Here is a 19,682-nt window from a genome sequence, read left to right as displayed (position 1 = left end):
TCTCCATATATACACTCATACATACTTACATACAATACACAGACATAAATATTACTCGAATTACATTTCACTCCCCTTTCGAACGCGAGTGAAGGGCTTCTTTCCTGTCTCCCCTTGTCACAAACATACACACATAAACACACACATACACATGAAAAATACACGTATACAAACAAACTAATACACACGTATATATATAAACATATATATTTATTCGTTCGTTTGTATAAGTTTTGTATTTTACGTGTATACTAAATCTATATTCGACGTATATATCTACGTATATATATATATATATATATATATATATATATATATATGTACGTGTGATTGTCGTGTAGGTGTGAGTGTACGTGTGAGTTTACGTGTACGTGTTTATGTGTATTTGTTAAATCCATCGATCGCTCTGCGAACGAAGGACGAAGTCGCTCAGTTGTAACAAACCTGTCGTTAGTAACACTGGCATCAAATGTAATTTCGTCAAAGGAATATTTTTCTCGTGGTTCGAATTGTATTATTTGATTTTAATCGATTTTATTTGATTGGAATTTTTGTTTCTTTTTCTTTTTCTTTTTCTTTACATTTTTTCGGTGTTGTTATTATTTTATTGTTGTGGTGGTTGTGATTATCGTTCGTTCTTTTTTCTCGGAGTGTTTTTCTCTTCTTTTTCTATTTCTTTTATTTTTGCATTCATTTTTTTTTTTATTCGTCATTTTCATCCCCTCCTTTTGATCACTCTCGTCGTAATTAGATTTCGAATTTTGAAAAAGAAAAAAGAAGAGAGAAAAATTACGAGTGCGTGACGCGAGCGAAATGATTTCTTTTTCTTTCTTTTTCTTTTCTTTTTTTTTGGACTTTTAAAAGTGTGTTAACAGCGTTATAGTGTGTTATAGGATAGAACTGAATAATTTATTAATATTTGCGTCATTTCAAGAGGAATTAATGGTGTTTTGGAAAGAAAGAAAAAAACATTCGTTGCGATTTTGTAAGCCTTCGAAAATTAATCCGAATGTTTTATACCGTTTTTTTTTTATAATTTTTTTTTTAGACTAGGAAATTGGAAATTTTTATTGCAACTTTACGATGTTTGTCATTGAATAAGATTCAAGGGAATAATTAAAATTATAGATTGCAGCTTTTTTTTTTCTACTTGGTGAGGATGAGGGGATGATGAAAAAATAGAAAAAAAATTTGTTCAAAAAATTCTAATCTTAGAACGTTAAAAATTAATTTCATTTTTGGAGTGCTTTAAAAACAAAGATTATTAGAGCTTTGAGGTAGTTAAAAAATTAATTGACGTTTTTATGGGGTATTTAAAAAGAAGAAATTAACGAAAAAAAAAAGAAAAAAAATTATTAAAAATAATTGAATTTTCTCGAGTGTGTGTGTTTGTGTGTGTGTGTGTATGTGTGTGAGTTGTAAAAAAAATCTATTAAAAATGAATCGTACTTTTAGAGGATATTAAAAATAATTGTACTTTTGAAGTGTATTAAAAAAGAAAAAAAAAATTCATTAAAAATTATTGAATGCACTTTCTAAAGTGCATTAAAAATGTAAATCGTAAAAATGGCGTTAAAAATTAATTACACTTTGACGGTGTTACTAAAAGAAATATAAATTATCGGATATAATAATTGCAATACACTTGCAGGAGTATTAAAAATGTAGTTTATAGTTTATTCAAAGATAAAAAAATAAAAATAAAAAAGATATAATTATCAGAATTAATTTTCAGTTTTACGATGTCAAAGAAAAAATAATTTAATAACAAATAAATAAATAAATAAATAAATCATTAAAAATAATTGCATTCTTAGCGTTTTAAAAAGTTCGGTTGCACTTTTTTCGGCCTAAGAAAAAAAAAACAATTGTTAACAATAATAATAATTTCACTTCAGTTCGAAGTGTTGAAAAATAATTAAAAAAAATATATAAATATATAAAAAAAATAAAATGGTGTTTAAAAAAAATTTATTAAAAACGATTGCGTCGTTCGTATTCGAGGAATAGATCAGCTAAAAAAGAATTCGATTGATTTATTTCACTCTTTGATTTATCGTAGAAATAAAAATTATTTTCATTTCTTAATTAATTAATTTCTTTTTTTTAAATATTAAATCCTATCGAAATATTTTCGAGTCGACTTTTAAGAAACTTTTAATCGTTCTTTTTTTTTCTAAATAATAATAATTCATAAAGTTCGTTATTGAATTAGATTTTTGTTAAATTTGAACCTTCATATAGAACAGTAAACCTGTTTAACATTTGTATGATAAAAATTAAAAGAAGAAAAAAAGTAACAATTAAAAAAATAATAATTCAGTCCAAAAATTTATAATATGATTATTATAATTATTAACTAATTAATATACTAATTTCAAAAATTATCATATATACCTATATAACTACTCTATATATATTTTTAAAATTATATATATATATATTATTACACATAAATATAATTATTAACCATATATGTCCATATATACCGATAATAATATTTAACCTTGCAAAAAATTCACGAAGCTCGAGATAAAAAGATAAGATTACACCGAATTATCGATTCGTGCCTTTTGTAAGACGTACGAAAGATAAAAAAAGGGGGGGAAAATGAGGAAAAAAAAGAACAAAAAAGAATAGACAAGAAGAATTGTCATCCATATCTTATCGATCATTTCCGCCATTTTGTAAATTTATGAGATAAAACGATCTCTTTACCCCTTTCACCCCCTTTCTCTCTCTCTCTCTCTCTCTCTCCCTTCTCTCTCGTTTGTTCATTCTCATCGATCATTTATCGTTAGTATATAACCAACTTCAGGATAGGACAGATATTAACCCGAACGCTACTTATTATGGTTAGTTATTTTTATGGTTAATTTTCTTTCTTTTCTTTTTTCTTTTTCAACGAATTATTATTATTAAAAAATTTTCTTTCTCCCTTTCTTTCCTACTTTCTTTCTCTTTTCATTTTCGTAAATTAATAATCATTATTTTGTCGATTAATTTATTAAATTCATTTCCGTCGTTGTTTTTGACAATAATCTCAGATCGACGCCATTTTTCTTTTTCATCAATTAAATCTTTTCGATCGATTACAAATATTTCTCTCACAATCTCTCTTTCTCTTTGTTTTCTTTTCGTAAATTAATAATTATTATTTTGTCGATTAATTTATTAAATTCATTTCCGTCATTGTTTTTGACAATAATCTCTCATTGACGCCATTTTTCCTCTTAATTAAATCCTGTCGATCGATTGAAAAAGAAAAGAAGAAGAATAAAAAAAAAAAAAGAAAAAGAAATTCATATCTCTCCTCGTTTAACAACAATAACAAATAATAATAAATATAACAATAATAAGAAATAATAAGAAATATTGATCAAATATAATAAAACAGAAGATTAAAACTATTAACCCCGATTATAAAACTAATCTAATATAAGATATTTATTACCATTAATCTCTTTATTTATTTATATTAGATATTTATTATGACCAATCTCTTTATTTATTCATTTCATTTCTTTTTTTTTTTTAATAATCTTATGAACTTTAAAAAGATATTAAAAACATTTCTATTTATCCATCTCTCTCTCTCTCTTTCTCTTTCTTTCTCGTAATAACATACTCTATTTATCTCTATCTTATCTATCCATCCATCCATCTCTCTCTCTCTCTCTCTCTCTCTCTCTTATTTATATTACGATATACATATGTATGGTTAAAATCTATTAAAGTAGATCTCTTAAAAGTGGTCACTTTCTTCGTATCGTAAGAAATCGTATCGCGTGAAATGATTTGTTGTGTTATTCTTCGGCCGGAAACAGAAAGAGAAAGAAGGAGAAACAAAGAGAGAAAGAGAGAGACAGAGAGAAAGAGAGAGAAAAAGAGAGAGAGAGAGAGAGAGAGAGATATCTAGTTAACCATCAAACATCTCTTTCTTTGTCTATTTCTCTTTCCGTTTCGTTATGGCCGACTTAGTACTGTTAATGGAATTTTTTCGTTTCGTAGAAAATATCGAGCACTGTAAATCAAATCTCCGTTAATTATTTTTCTTTCTCTCTTTTTTATTTATCTATTTTTTATTTTTCATTCCTTTTCTGTTTCCTTTTTTTTTTTTTTTTTTGATCAAGAGGAAGGAGGACTTATTTTTGAAATATACTTGGTTAAATGTTTTTCTTTCTCGCTTTTTTACTTTTTCTTTATTTGTTAGGGAAAAGACGGAACTTATTTTTCATGGTGTACTTATTATGGTGAAATTTTGTTAATCGATTTGGAAAATAATTTCGAGTTTTTGTTTCTACATTGAAGTTTCAAATCATCGATTTTTTAATTCAATATATATATGCGTGTGTGATTGTATTAATTAGTAATCAGTAATTAAATCGAAAGACAGTCGTTAGTGGTTATAATAAAAATTAATAATTCCTTATTGAATGAATAGATTATTTAGAAAAATTAGTTTCGTTGTTTAATTAAGAATTATTATATCGAAGATCAGCTGATGAGATTGAAAATTAATTATTAATGATTCTATCGTATGTTAGTAATATTTGATTACGTCATTGTAAAAATGAAACAAAATAAATTAATAATTATTATTTTCATGATTGGAATTTGAAAATGAACAATTGATAATTATATCGGGTTAAAATAATTAATCAATTATGATAACGTCAGAGGAATGTGATTATGAAACGATTAACTAGAATTATTTTATTATCAGATTAAATTGAAGATTAGAAATGAATAATTAAATGAAATATCAGTAATTATCGTAATAATCGATAATTATATTATCGAATAAATAAACGATCAAGTATTAATAATCGCTAATTAAATAAAATAGTCATCAATTAATTCTCGCGTAAAATAACAAAAGAAAAAGAAAAAGGAAATTAATAATTAATGATTAATAATTTCCAATCAAAATTAGTAATTAATTATTAAAAGCTAAATATAAATAATACTCGTGTGATTACCGTCGATGAATGATATAAATTGAAAAAAGAAAAAAAATTATTACTTCACGATTTAAATAAAAATTATTATTCCACTCGTTTACATAGATAATAAATAATTATTAATAAAAACAAGACATCGTTGATACATCGTTAAATTTATCATCAAAGTCATTTCAATCTATATAAATTATTAATAATTATTAATATAAAATATATAATATAATTAAACACACACACATATATATATATATATTAAATAATATAATACAATTAATATTAATATAAATTAAATTTATCATCCAAGTTATCTCAATCTATATAAATTATTAATAATTATAAATATAAAAAATATAAATTAAATATATAATATAATTAAATACACACGCACATATATATATATATATTAAATAATATAGTACAATTAATGTTAATTAAATATAAAATTATTAATATAAAATATTAATAATTTACGATGATTCGTATGATTCACGATTAAATAGAAATATATTATTTTTTAATTAGATAACGAATACATGATTCGAATTAATAATCGTTAATTAAATAAAAAATTAGTCATTAACGATGTTCCCTCTCTCTCTCTCTCTCACTCTTTTTCTTTCTATCTTTCTATTTCTTTTTCTAAACTACTAATGTTTAACGACAATAGGACGGAAACACGAGAGCGTGCCAGATTTCCAACATCATTCTAACGTCACATAAAACTATTACAAATGAACTTGGTAACACAAATGCACACACACACATATATATGCATACAAATCAAATGCATGTGTCTCTTCGTTGCAGTCATTGTCGTTGTTTTAAATTCCGGAACGTTCCCTTTTTCAACCATGTGAAACGTCACCATACTGAGTTAATGGAATGCCAAGCAAACGTTAGCAACAGAAACACGCTAATTCATCCATCTCACGTTAAATTAGTTTCTTCTTTTATTTTATTTTTTTTTCTCTCTCTTTGTTCTCTTTTTTTTTGTGCAAACAATATAAAATTATAGCTAAAATTAATTAGCTTCAATTTGAGCTAATTAAAGTTTCAATCGGTGAATCGGAATTGAACTTAATTCAACATTCTTTTTTCTGATTTTTTTTTTTTACAACATTTCCTCCGGACTAAACTTTAATTGATAGCTTGAACTTAATTAATTCAACTTGAATTTTGTTACTTTATTTTTATTTTTGATTTTATCTTCTTCTTCTTCTTTTTTTTTTTTTTGTTTAAATTTTCTTCTTCTTTCTTTGCGAACATTTTATCAAATTTTCTTTCTTTTTTTCCTTTTGCAAATGTCGACTTCGTTAAAAAAAATAATAATAATAATAACGAACTCTAAAGGATTATTAATTCTCGCGAATTATTAATTGACGTACGTTTGAAAAAGATTAGAGAATTTTGTTCAATCACCCTTTCCTTTCTTTTTTTTTTTTTTTGAAATATAAAAATGATAAAAATGATACAAAAATGGATCATAGAGAGATGTAATAATTTTTTTAAGACAAGCGTTAGAAAAAACATTAGAAATATTTTTCGTTCTTTTTTTGATAGATTTGAAAAGATAACTTTAATGATACGAGAAATAGAAAAATATTTAACAAAAAACAAGTAGGAAGATCGAGATAATGACCGGCCGAAATTAGTATAACAAAGTATGGTGATTTATGGTGATTTTCTAACGGTGAAATCAAAGCTCTGGTCCTTTCTCTTTGTTTGCACGTGAATGTGCCGCGTTAGATGGTGTGGGACATTAGATTGTTAGGCTTCTAAGGTCTCCTCGATGCATAGTAATGACGACAAACGGGGGCTAAAAGATCTAACAATAAAATAAGAGAAAACACTAACGCGTTAGATCATCGATCTTTATCTTCTTCTTCTTCTTCTTTTTCTCTTTTTTTAATTTTTAATATTTTTTTTCTTATAAAGTATTCTTTTTTTTACAATTTAATCGCAAAATTAATTGTTACTTTCCATTTTTATTTACTTTTTTTTTTCTTTTCTTTTTTACACTCGTTTTTTTTTTATTTATCACGAATAATTGCTATAATTAAAATTAGTATTTAATGTTAATAATAATAATAGTATTTAATAATAATTAATTTTAATAATAATAATAACAGATGATGATGGAAATAATGAAATTAATTTAATATTATAATTGATAATATTGATAATAATTAATAATATTAATATTAAAGTTATATTATTATTTTTATTATGTTTCCGTTATTATTAACTTTTAACAAACTTGTTTCTAATTAAAATAGATAGGATATTGATACTTCGATTAAAAAATAAGAAAACTCACCTAACTCGATCATATCATAATCATTATTGATCATATGCAAATAAGTTGATCTATTCGTTATGCAATTTATGTGTGTCCTTTTTTTCTAATTGTCTAATCTACGTACATTTACTTTCTATCTAGAAAACGATAAATGATTTCAATTGCATATATATATATATATATATATATATATATATATATATATATATGTATGTATATATATATTTTAGATCATAGATCATTGATTTGATCTATATAATTCATTCAACAAATATGTCCTTTTTATTTTTTAAAATTTTCTTATCAACAGGCACGTAATTTTCATTATATTCATTACATTTAAAATACGACAAATAATTTTTATCGATCATGGATCATCGATCCTCGATCCAATTTACACAATAAATTCGACAAATGTACTTTTTATTTTTCTCTACATTTTCTAATCAATGATCATTCATATTTTTCAAATTAAAAAACTACGAATTGATCTGAATGATATATATTTATATATCTATATATTTTGTTCATAATTATAGATCATCGATCTCTGATTCATACATTACACATTTACACATTTAGAATGAGTTATCTTTATTTTTTTTTTTTTAATTTCTAATCAACACGTATTCACATTTTCCATTTAGTACATGATAAATGATTTCAAGGATATATATTTTTTATTGTAGATCCTAGATCATCGATCTAATCTAGACAGCAGATGGAACAACCGTGTTCTTTCTTTTTTCTAAAGTTTCTAATCAACAATTACTTACACTTTCCATTTAGAAAACGATAAATGGATCGCGACGTTATTATAGATCTGTATATTTTGTTCTCAATTATAGATCATCGATCTCTTATCTACATGTAATACATGCAGTAAATGAATCGTCTTTGTTTTTCTAAATTTTCTAATCAACAATTATTTACACTTTCCATTATATATATATATATACACATTTCTCGATCATAGATCGTAGATCATTGATCTTTGATCTATACAGTACATTTAACAAATGTTTCTTCTTTTTTTTCTACATTTTCTAATCAACGATTTTTCATTTATAAAACAATAAATGATTTCAAAGAGATTTATAAATGTTTATCGATCATGTATCATCGATCTTTGATCTATACATCGAACAAATCTATTCCCTTTCTTTTTTCTAAATTTTCTAATTAGCAATTACACGTTTTATTTAGCAAACGATTAATGATTTCAACGAACGTTTAAAGATCATGGATCATCGATCATAGATCATCGATCTTTGATCTGTACATTGAACAAATATTTCCTCTTTGTCTAATAAACAATTATACTTCTCAATTATTGAACGATAAATGATGTGAAAACTTTTTATATATAATTTTGTCGATCATAGATCATCGATCTTTGATCCATACAGTATATTGAACAATTATTTGTTAAATTTTTTAATTAACGATCACACTTTTTGTTGATTAAAACGATTAATAATTTCAACGACGTATTAAGCGACATTCGTAGATCATTAATCATCGATCTTCGATCTATACACAGTACATGCAAATTTTCTATCTTGCAAATGCTCATTTGCAACGTGATCGATTTATACTTTCTCTTTTCTTTACCGGAAAATATGATGTCGTAATTTCCGTTTAATATAACCTACGTACATCCGGTTAGAACGTAGAGTTACTAAACATAATCGTCGATCATGCCAATAAAATCTTATTTCTTGCAAAATCAAAATCGTTACGTGTATATGTGTCTGTCTCTCTTTGTTTAAGAGATCATTGGTTAGAAATAAGTAATTAAAAAAAAAAAAAAGAAATAAAAAAAAAAAGAAATAAAGAAAAAAATAAAATCCATAGATCGTGGGCGATCTAACGTGGGTAGATCATTGCCCTGAATCTTCTTAAGGCTCGACGATGATCTATAGAGATCTTTACATTCTTTTCATTATAAATTTTTATTCTTTTTCTTTTCTTGTTATTTTTTTTTCTTCTTGTTAGATAATTGATTGTTAAGTTTATTATTTAAAAAGATACACAGATAGATAGATAGATAGATAGATAGATAGATAGATAGATATCTAAATTAAATTGAAACGATCGAGATGAGATCTTTCGATCATTGAAAGAGTCTTTCTCTGACTTCGAAGAAACGGGGACACAACGTGAAATCCTGAGAAAATAATAAAATTGCTCTTTTGTATTATTCTTTTATATTTTAAATAGAATTACGATCTTACGAAAAATTCGCACGAAAAAAATTCGCCGAGAATAATTTATGTAAATTCGGATTAAATTCAATTTAAAAAAAAAAAAAAGAAAAAGAAAAAAGAATGAAAAAAAATGAATTTGTTAACGAGAAGAAATCTTTTCGTTCTTTTTTACTTTTTTCTCTTTCTCTTCTTCTTCTTTTTTTTGGATTATTTACGTAAACATTATTAACGTGTGTATTTTAATTGACCGATTTTAATGTAATCGATAAATCAAAGATTTCTTTTCGAAAATCCATTTAAATAAAATAAAAGATCGATAAGAATTATATTTTATATAATAATTTAATAATGAAATTGTATTCATTTTAAAAATTAACTTGATGATACTAAATCGTTGCAATTTAAAGAAATCTTTATGATCTATGAATACTTATAGATCATTGTTCTATATAAATATAAAAAAAAAAAACGTAACGTCATCTTCACGTTATGAAAAACGTTCTTTTTTTTATTTCTTGTATACGGAATTTAGTTATAAGAAACAAACAAAAACTGGACAAGAAATAAAAAACAGAATAAAATAACAACATACAAATTGATTTATAGATCATCGTTCAAATCTACGATCTATCTATTCGGGAAAATCCAATAAAAAGAATAATAACAATAATAATTAAAAAATTACGAATTAAAAAATTCAATTAAAAATATAAATAAATAATTTAAAAAATAATAATCATCGATCAATAAATCTATGTGTGTGTATGCGTGCGTGTATGTGTATGCATGCGTGTATCTATATATAGAAAAAAATAAATATAAAAAATATAGAATATATATATATATAAAATATATATAATATATATGAAATATATATATAAAATATAAACTATATACAAAATATATATTAATATATATATATATGTACATATATATAGATTTATAGAAAACAAAATGGTGGTCTCGCATCGTGAAAGTAATATATCATCAAACATACGTGCGATAATCGAACAATTGAATTTAAATCCGGTCGAAGGAAGAAGATTGATAGATCGAACTAAAGAAGATAATACGGTTAGATGTAAAAATTATCAAGGGATCCAATCGAGTGTCCCCAAGATCACAATAGGTGTTTACGGTTGTAAAGAAAGGATCGATTACGAGTTACCTGGTTCAATAAGATCTAATAATTATAAGATCGATGATCGATCTAGATCTAAATTACCGGAAGGGAGACAGAAAATCCCTTTGGTTCCTCAACGAAGTCATTGCAAAAAAAAGGAGGTACATTATTATCAAAATTACTTAATAATTATTAAATTGAATTATCATTAATGTTATTTAATAATATATAAATTTAATAATCATGATAAATCATTCCTGAAATTAATTATAACTATAATACAATTTAATAATTGTTAAGTTAATTTTAATCGATAAAATGTTTGATTTCAAAACTATTATTGATACACACACACACACACACACACACACACACACACTTAAAACATATTTATATATATATATATATATATATATATATATATATATATATAATAAAATTATATATATATATACATATATATCAATTATTATAAAAAATTATCATAAAATTATTTATTATTAAATTACATTTTTTCATTAAGTTATGTTAACAGTGATGATAAGAATGATTGAAATTTTTAATAATTATTAAGCTACATAGAAAATAATTATTAAAGTATATAGAAAAATTAAATACTACTATTTAGAATGATAAGATCTCTCTCTCTCTCTCTCTCTCTTTCTCTTACGACGTGAGGAAACTTATTTCTTATTTTTATTTTAGAACGTGTACCGTAGGCACAGCACCTGCAACCGGTTTCGAACGATCGCGGTTAAGTGACTTGACGGCAACCGTTATACCGTTATAACACACACATACATATACACCCATATACATACATACATATATATATATATATATATATATATATAAGAAAAAAAAAACACATACATGTAAGGAACGTATATACGTTGAAATACTCTGTGAGCTAAAGTCGTTGTTTAAAAATAAAAAATAAAAAAAAAATTGCAAATAATTTTTTATAAGTTAAAAATTAATATTTTGTTTTAGTTTATTTCTTTTCTTTTTTTTTTTAATCGATTGATCCGATCAGTCGATTGATTTTTTATTGACGTTTTCCTTTCGAAGGAAAAGATTGTTTCTTTCTTTTTTTCTTTTTTTTTTTTCTATAATCTTCAATCTCAAATCGTAAATGCAATTATGGTAACTTCGAAGTAATTTTAATTTTTGATGAAATTATTCGAGTAAACGAGTAAACAGGTTCGGTATTAAATGTTTCGTTGATTAATCGAATAATTTGTTTATTTACTCTTTTCTTTTTGTTGTATTTTATTTATATATATTTTTCGTTGCAATTTTTCTTATCTTTTCTTTTCTTTATGTGTTTCAGGTCACCAAACCCACGAAAGAAAATGTCGAGAGGACAGTTTCTACGGTGAAAGAGGATTTACGTAAGTATTAAATATTCATATCGAGAGATTCTATTAATAATTTATATCAGAAACTGTATAATTTAATGGTCGAAGATTTTTTCCAATGATTTATATATATATAAGAAAAAAAAAAAATTGTTAATATATTCTTTTATAATCAAGTTTCTTTTTTCACACATTCCATATATTTTATTTTCTATTCTACTAATAATTAGATTACCTATTAATAATGTTTCTTTTTTTCTTATGTCCTTCAATTTTTAATAATCACAATTTTTTAATCCGATTAATAATATTAATTAATATAAAAAGAAAAGAAAAGAAAAATTTAATTAAATTAATCATATAGAATTAATACTTACGTTCTCGTTCGAGATCGATTTTGACGTTAATCAACACGAAGAGTTGATAAAACGAAAATGTTGATTCTCTTTTTAAATTTACAGCTCAATTCGAGAGTGCCAGTTTGAATCACACGGCAGCCTTGCATAGAATTTCGGTTCGACCAAAAAATCGTCGGCCACCAAGACGTGCACCATCGACGATAAACAAGACTACAACTTCAACGATAACAACCATAGTCGAGGATACACTGGACGAATTGGATCAACCAAAGTCTCCTAAAAATATTATCTCGTCTTCACCGATAGAATCCAAAAAGAATATAGCATCGGTGACACGAAAACTATCAGCGAGGATATCAAGAAATTCAGATGTGTTCGAAGGCCTAGATTCACCACAAACCCAACAACAACAACAACCGCAACAGCAGCAGCAGCAGCAGCAGCAACAACAACAACAACAACCGCAACTTAAATTACCTAGAAAACCTTCAAGCATTGCATCCTTGTCACCTGATAGTCTGGACCCACCTAATACAGTATCAAGGACAAACGTTGAGTCCAGTGACGAACAAGTTGATATCAGATCGGTTACAAGAAGACCATCCAACCGTATATCAAAAGGATCAGACGTATTCGAAGAATTAGAATCTAAGTTACCACGTAGGAGGTTATCGTCAAGTAGATCATCAAAATCACCGGACAGCTTAGAAGCTAGTTCATTTTTGTTCTCCAAATCAACAGAAGGTTTTGAGAATTTAGTAGAATACGAAGAGGTAGCAAAACCTGTATCTAGAAGACTGCTCAATCCAATCTCAAAGTCAACCGATCGTATATCAAAGTCTTCTGATAGTTTAGAAGCTATTGAAGCATTGACCAGTGACGATTCAATAGAACGTAGAAGAAGTAGTTTCGAATTCCGAGCACGTAGATCATCCAAATCGATCTCTAAATCGTCAGAAAGTTTTGAAGTACTCGATCAGAGTCAGCATGGTTCGGATATCGTTCAAGAATTACAAAAGAGAAGTAGTATCTCCGATATGAATCTATCAAGGGGTAGAAGACTTTGTAAGAGTACTTCCAAGTCTACGGAGAGTTTTGAAAGGATTGATAATTGTGAATTTAAAAATCTTGAACTTTATAAAAAAGAAGAAGACGAAGAGGAAGAGGAAAGAGAGGACGAAGGAAAAGTTCCAAGAAGAAGAACGAACAAAAGAATGTCTTCTGAAAGTTCTGATAATCTTGACGTTGAAGATAGATTAGAAAATAGAAGAGTCAGACGAATACCAAAAAGAGTACCAAGTACAAGCATCGTTGATATTATTCCTATGGATAATAACAAAGAGGAGAGAAGGTCTATAAGAAAATCTAGGCTTCAGAAATCATCTGAGAGTTCAGAATTAGGTAGTACTGATACTTTGGACTCTGAAAGAAGGAATAAATCATCGGAAAGTACTGAAACATTGGATAGTTTAGAAAAAGATATCGAACAGGATAGGAAAGAAGAGGAGATAACTGATAACGTTGTGGATAGACGTGATAAGAATGTGAGTTAACAAATTTTTAATTAATTTTGTTTCTTGCTTGTTGTAATATTATCTATAGAAAAATGTCTATCTTCTTTTTTGTCATTTTCTTTTCTTCTTTTAGGATTCTTGGTCTAGCCGAAGTATGACAACGGATTCAGATCAGACATCTATGGCAGATGGTACAGAAGATTCTAAATCATTGATATCGCCTGATAAATTCTATTGGCGTCAATCGTCAGATACCAAGGAGAATATAGATATACATCAATTATTAGCTATCACTATTGTTACTCGTATGGCTGATAATGGTAACAATCAACGTAGCCCAGTTATTTATCCAAAGAAGAAACAACAGATTACAACTTCCCCTCCAACTTCACCTGTCGCTAAACAAGAAGATAACAAAATGATTTTTGATAATCTTTTAACGAGCAAGAACGACGAGGATCTTCAAAATATGTTGAATGGAAACATATCTGAGGTCTCAACGGATACTAAAAGTTTTAAAGAAAAACTTATAATGTTTGAGAAACTTGGAAAGTGAATCCTATCGTATTCTTTTTTCTTTTATTTTTTTTTTTTTTTCAAATTATAATACATATTTTCATGCTTCGAGTAAGATTACCGGTCTAATTAATTAATCAATCAATTAATCTGTCGATGGAGCATTTTTCTCTTTGTATTTTTTTTTTTTTTTTTTTTCTTTCAAAAGAATTTTTTCTTCGATTCGATTTTTTTTTTTCCTTTTTTATATATATATAAAAACAATAACAACAACGACGTTCTAGCCTGGATAAAATATTAATTAATTAATTGTGCATTCTACGGGATGATACCATTCCGTTATCTCTTTTCGATATACATATATATATATATATAAAAAAAAATTTTCTTTTTTATATAATGAATCTTTTTTTCAGATTCGATATAGTATGTATATATATATATATAAACATACATATATACATACATATATACATGTACACGTTAACTATAATACTCCATTCGCTTTCTTAAAAGGAAGACATTGGAGTGTAACGAGAGAATAATTAATTCTCTGTTTGATTTGTAAATAACTAGACAAATTTATGTCTCCGAGATAATAACATAATATATTTTATTCGTGTATAGAAGAATGGAAAACTGAAAAAAAAGGAAACGAAAAAAAAAAACGGAACAAAAATGAAATAATAATGAGAAAAAGATGCTTAAATAATATCGTTGAGAGTGAAAGAGGAAGGTAAAATAGATGAAAAAAAAAAAAAAAGAGAAAAAAAAGAAACAGAATGTTCTTCGATGATTATTCTTTTATCAATCTTACTTTCATTAATGAAAGTTTAATATACCCTTTGTTTACCACCACCGAACTTACCCCAAACCCTCTAGTTTCCCTTTTTGAAAATAAAAATTTCACCAGGCTGCAGTATTAATCACGGTGCCTATCCCATGAAAACATAATTGCATCGTGCTTCTTTGGAGACTTCGTAGAAGCTTTAGTTGTAAACATTATACGTCGTTGTACAGTAGTATATAGTATATATATATATATATTTTTTTTTTCTTTCTTGAAAACTATTCCTTTAGAGCGATCGTGCATATAAATATTATCGTCATATATATATATATATATTTTATTTCGTGTCGTGTAAATAAAAAGAGAAAAAGAAAAAAAAAAAATTGAAGAAAAAAAAAGAAAAAAAATAATTAATTATGAAAGATAAAACATATTACACACAATGTACTAATAACTAATCAATCGCAGAAGATAAATGGCATAAGTTAATAAGTAATCATCATCATCATCATCATCATTATTATTTTATATCGTTATCATCATTTTATCATTCATCTTGGATACTTGCAAATTAATTTTCTCAAGGTTTACGATAAACATTCCAAGACTCTGGCTTTTTTGAAAATTTGTTCTTGAGACGGTAAGAAATGAGAATGTAAGAAAAGTAATGCGCATATCATATTCTTGTAATTAACACTTTTTGTTGATTATTAATTGTTGATTGTTGATTGTTGTTGTTGTTTTGTCGTCGTCGTCGTCGTCGTCGTCGTTGTCATTGTCGTTGTCATCATCGTCGTCGTTATTAGAGTCTGTTTGTGAGTGCCTTAAATTAATAATTTTAGGGGACTTAATCAAAGATGTTTCGATCAAAATTATTATTACCCTTAATTTTGTAGATAACATTATGTGTTCGATAGTCGAAGAACTTGCAAGGTGAATTAATTCAATATCTAAATATCCATATAACAAAAGAAAAAAAAATATAGATAAATAGATATATATATATATATATATAAATATATATATAATACATGGCATTAACTCAAAACGAGGATGTAAATAAAGTCTGCCATTAAGATTATAGTTTGACAACAGATTTTCTTTTCTCTTTATTAAACCTGCTTACTGGATGCACCATAAGGATGCACACTTAAAAAATTACAAAATACTTCGCTTGTATACTCTTCGATCTCGTCAGAAAATTTCTACGTATGCATAATAATGAAAATTAGAATTTTTCACATAATGAAAAGAAAAAAGAAAATATATATATATATAAAAAAAATACCATGATAGAAGAGTACTTTATATATTTGAGATTGTAGCAATTATTTTCTTTTTCTCTTGCACGAGTTTTTCAAAAAAAAAAAAAAAAGAAAAGAAAGTATCTCTTTTCACATTAGTAAAATTCTACGAACAATATCATTAATATCTTATTTTATTATACCAGTCGCTCCGTAGAAATTTTTAACGTATAAAAGAGGAATGTAACATTTGTATAATATTGGCAATGATCATATGTATAACAGTTTTCTTTTTTTTGCTTGTTTAGTGATATAGATTATCTTTTAGCACAACAATCCACACTTTATGAATAAGTTGAATCAGTCGTATATATATATATATGTAATATATGCTTATTATTATATATATATATACCTATATATATATACACAATCACATGTAAATTTTAAATATTGCAAATCGATAAAAGTCCTTTATTTTATTTTTTTTTTGTTCTTTTTAATTATATTTTTTTTTTATTTTTTTTTATTTTTTTAATTTTTTTTTGGATACTGAAACCAACACTGTGGAATCACCGATATAAGGACGAATAATTGCAAAAGACATGTCTCGATCATATCGTTGCTATTCAACTTTGTGTTTCCTTGATTAATACGTTGACAAAGCTCTTCTCATTGAGAAGACTTGTATCAAAATTATGTATCTCTCCAAGAGTAAAAGAAATGTGTTGTGCTTATCACCATCAATCATTATGACTTACAATATAAATTAGCTAAACAAACAACGACCTCTGGAAAATGCCAGTGTGCATCGTTATTATTATAATAATAGGAATTAAATATCTCTAAAATTCTAATCCATTGCTCCATTTAACATGTTGCTCTTTAATATATCTAACCTGCTTATCGTGGAGTCTAATGCTTGAAAATACTATATCGAAGAAAAAAAAAGAAAAAAAAAAAAGAAAACATATATATATAAAAAAAAAAAATAATATACAATTCTTCGCAATCATGTCCTTCATTTTCAAGACTCACAAATGATGTGCTTCGTATATACTGGTATGTGCACCATTGAACACAGTTTATAAAAAAAAAAAAGAGAAAGAAAAAAAAATAAGAATTTACAATTCATCATGCGTATCCATAAGTTTTGTACTTGAATCGCAAAGTGCTGGTGTGGCAAATTCCATTACATATTCGCAACGGTTTGGTTCCGTTACAGAAACAAGTTTATTTTCTTTGTCACAAGTTAAAGTAACTATGGTTGAACGAGTTGGACCGTTCCAACACGTAAGACCCTTGTCGTATTTCATTTTAGAATATTTATTATCTTGCGCACCTACCCACTCGCTCCAATAACCTAAACTAACTTCATTTCCACCGGATTTAGACTTCTGCGACGCTTTTCCAAATAAACAAAGAGAATAAATATATTCTAAGTCAGTATAATCGAAACACTCTCCATCTAACGTAACAAATTCATCCTCCTTTCCATAATCGCGTTCCAATTTTTCTTCTATTAGTTTAATTTCATTATTGAGATCATTAACTGCCTTTTCTGCTTCTTGATATCGTTCTCGTGCACTCGTTGCTTCGTCGATGAGTACTTGAGTCTCTTCATCGTATTGTACCTCTTGTTCTTGCTCTTCTATCTCTTTTTCAATCTCATCCGTAGAACCTTCTTCCTCTTCTACATTATCTTGTTCCTCTTCTACTTGTTCCTCTTCTACATTACCTTGTTCCTCTTCTACATTATCTTGTTTCTCTTTTACATCACCTTGTTTCTCTTCCAATGTTTCTTGCACCTTTTCTTCTTCTTCCTTTTCTATTTCATCGTGTTTTGGTTTTGTGAATATACCTATATAAGAATTAAATAAAACAATTAAATAAGATAAAATTTTATTATTTAATAACGCTGCTATAAAAATGACTAACCTTGTTCGAGCATAACAAACGGTTTTATATTACCCCAAGCAGTTTCAATAAATTCTTGAAGAGAAACTTCTTTCTTATTATTCAAAAAGAACATAGCCTCATCTTCTGATACAACACCGTTATGATCTTTATCGAAAGTAATTCTGGTCTGTAACTCAGCTATCGTAACCGTATTACTATTATCAGAATCTAACATTTTAAAATAATCTTCGACTTCAGACTGACTTAACTCTTTTTCCTTTGTAGTTTCTTCGCTAGGAATGTCTTTAGGTTCAACCGTTTTATATTTTTCTAAAACTAAGGTTTCTCTTTCCTCGGCTTGTATCTTCAATATCTCCTTTTCCTTTTTATTTCTCGTAGCTTCTTCGTAATCGACCCATAATTTCATCAAATGTACTTGCGTATCGCTTTTGATCTGTTTACCTTTGCTAGCCATTTCCATACGAATCTTATTACCCTGTCTCTTTAATTCCTCGACTTTCTGTGCTTCTAATCTAGCTTCTTTACCAAGATCGTGACAATTGTTAACGCATTGTTTATTAGACGAATATTCATCTGTACCATCGCAACAATCACAAATACCATCGTTCACCCAAGTTGACGGTATATACATAGACTTGTGTCCAAAATTTTTACAATAAAACGAACCATTTCTACAGGCAGATGTACCAGGTTCATCGCTACCATCACCGCAATCGCAATAATCGTCATTAACGTAATGAAACGGTATCAAAAGGCTACCATCCAAACATTCAAAGTTACGATCAGGAGTATAAAGTATACTTTTCGAAACCGGTATACCTCGAATATGTAAAACTTGGGAGCCAGTTACACGACTGAATTTATCGAATAGATTTATACATACCAATATAATTAAATATATCGAGTATTCTTTCATTCTCTTCAACATACTTTTTACTTGTTGCTCTTAGAGAATATTCCTCTTACACTATCTTAACCAATTCTTCTTACTTCTATGTAAAATTCTTAAGTGTAAGTAACTCTTCTTTTTAAGTGAGAAACCCGACCACGTACACTACGAGCGAATAAAGGACGTTTTACATGAATATACACGCACACAGTACAAAACTGCTATACGTTCTCATACATATGTCACAAGGTACACGAAAGCAAATATAGATAAGAAAGGAAACCCGATACAAGATGGACGACGCGTGTATCGAAGCGCCATGTTCTTTCTTATCGAGATGGCCGCCTTGCAGGGTATCGAGCGCCATCTTCGTTATCAATACGATCGATGAACGTATACAGCGCCATCTTTCGTTATCAAGATGGCGGTCGAGCAGCATATCGAGTGATATTGTTATCAAGATGGCTGCGAGAAGCGTGATGAACGCCATCTT

General features: G+C 26.9%; 2 protein-coding genes across 7 annotated transcripts in view; one reads left to right on the top strand and one right to left on the bottom strand.

Annotated features, from left to right (window-relative positions):
• The window catches only part of LOC127072334 (TNF receptor-associated factor family protein DDB_G0272098-like), a 69,638-nt gene extending 52,108 nt beyond the window's left edge, over positions 1–17,530 (top strand). For all 6 annotated transcript variants that reach the window (XM_051012684.1, XM_051012680.1, XM_051012681.1 and 3 more), the window contains 3 exons: positions 11,930–11,990; positions 12,419–13,860; positions 13,964–17,530. In XM_051012684.1, the coding sequence (XP_050868641.1) occupies positions 11,930–11,990; positions 12,419–13,860; positions 13,964–14,386 (1,926 nt within the window). In that variant the 3' untranslated portion in view covers positions 14,387–17,530. The remainder of the gene's footprint in view (positions 1–11,929; positions 11,991–12,418; positions 13,861–13,963) is intronic.
• Positions 16,215–19,468, bottom strand: LOC127072350 (glucosidase 2 subunit beta). The gene is made up of 2 exons (XM_051012728.1): positions 18,319–19,468; positions 16,215–18,241 (listed from the first exon to the last, which is right to left on the bottom strand). The coding sequence occupies exons 1-2, from the start codon at positions 19,226–19,228 to the stop codon at positions 17,505–17,507; spliced, it is 1,647 nt and encodes a 548-aa protein (XP_050868685.1). The 5' UTR covers positions 19,229–19,468; the 3' UTR covers positions 16,215–17,504.
• Between the last annotated feature and the right edge of the window lie 214 nt (positions 19,469–19,682).

Source organism: Vespula vulgaris, chromosome 25 (genome assembly GCF_905475345.1).
Source record: "Vespula vulgaris chromosome 25, iyVesVulg1.1, whole genome shotgun sequence".
Classification (NCBI taxonomy): Eukaryota; Metazoa; Arthropoda; class Insecta; order Hymenoptera; family Vespidae; genus Vespula; species Vespula vulgaris.
The sequence above is the reverse complement of the archived record's forward strand: the minus strand, read 5'-3'. Positions and strand labels throughout refer to the sequence as shown.

What these genes read in the sequence shown, in the direction of transcription:
- LOC127072350 (XM_051012728.1), bottom strand. Translation starts at nt 19,228, where the DNA reads ATGTTGAAGAGAATGAAAGAATACTCGATATATTTAATTATATTGGTA. An exon ending in GTTTGTTATGCTCGAACAAG is followed by an intron (nt 18,242 to 18,318) that starts GTTAGTCATTTT and finishes ATTCTTATATAG; the next exon opens with GTATATTCACAAAACCAAAA.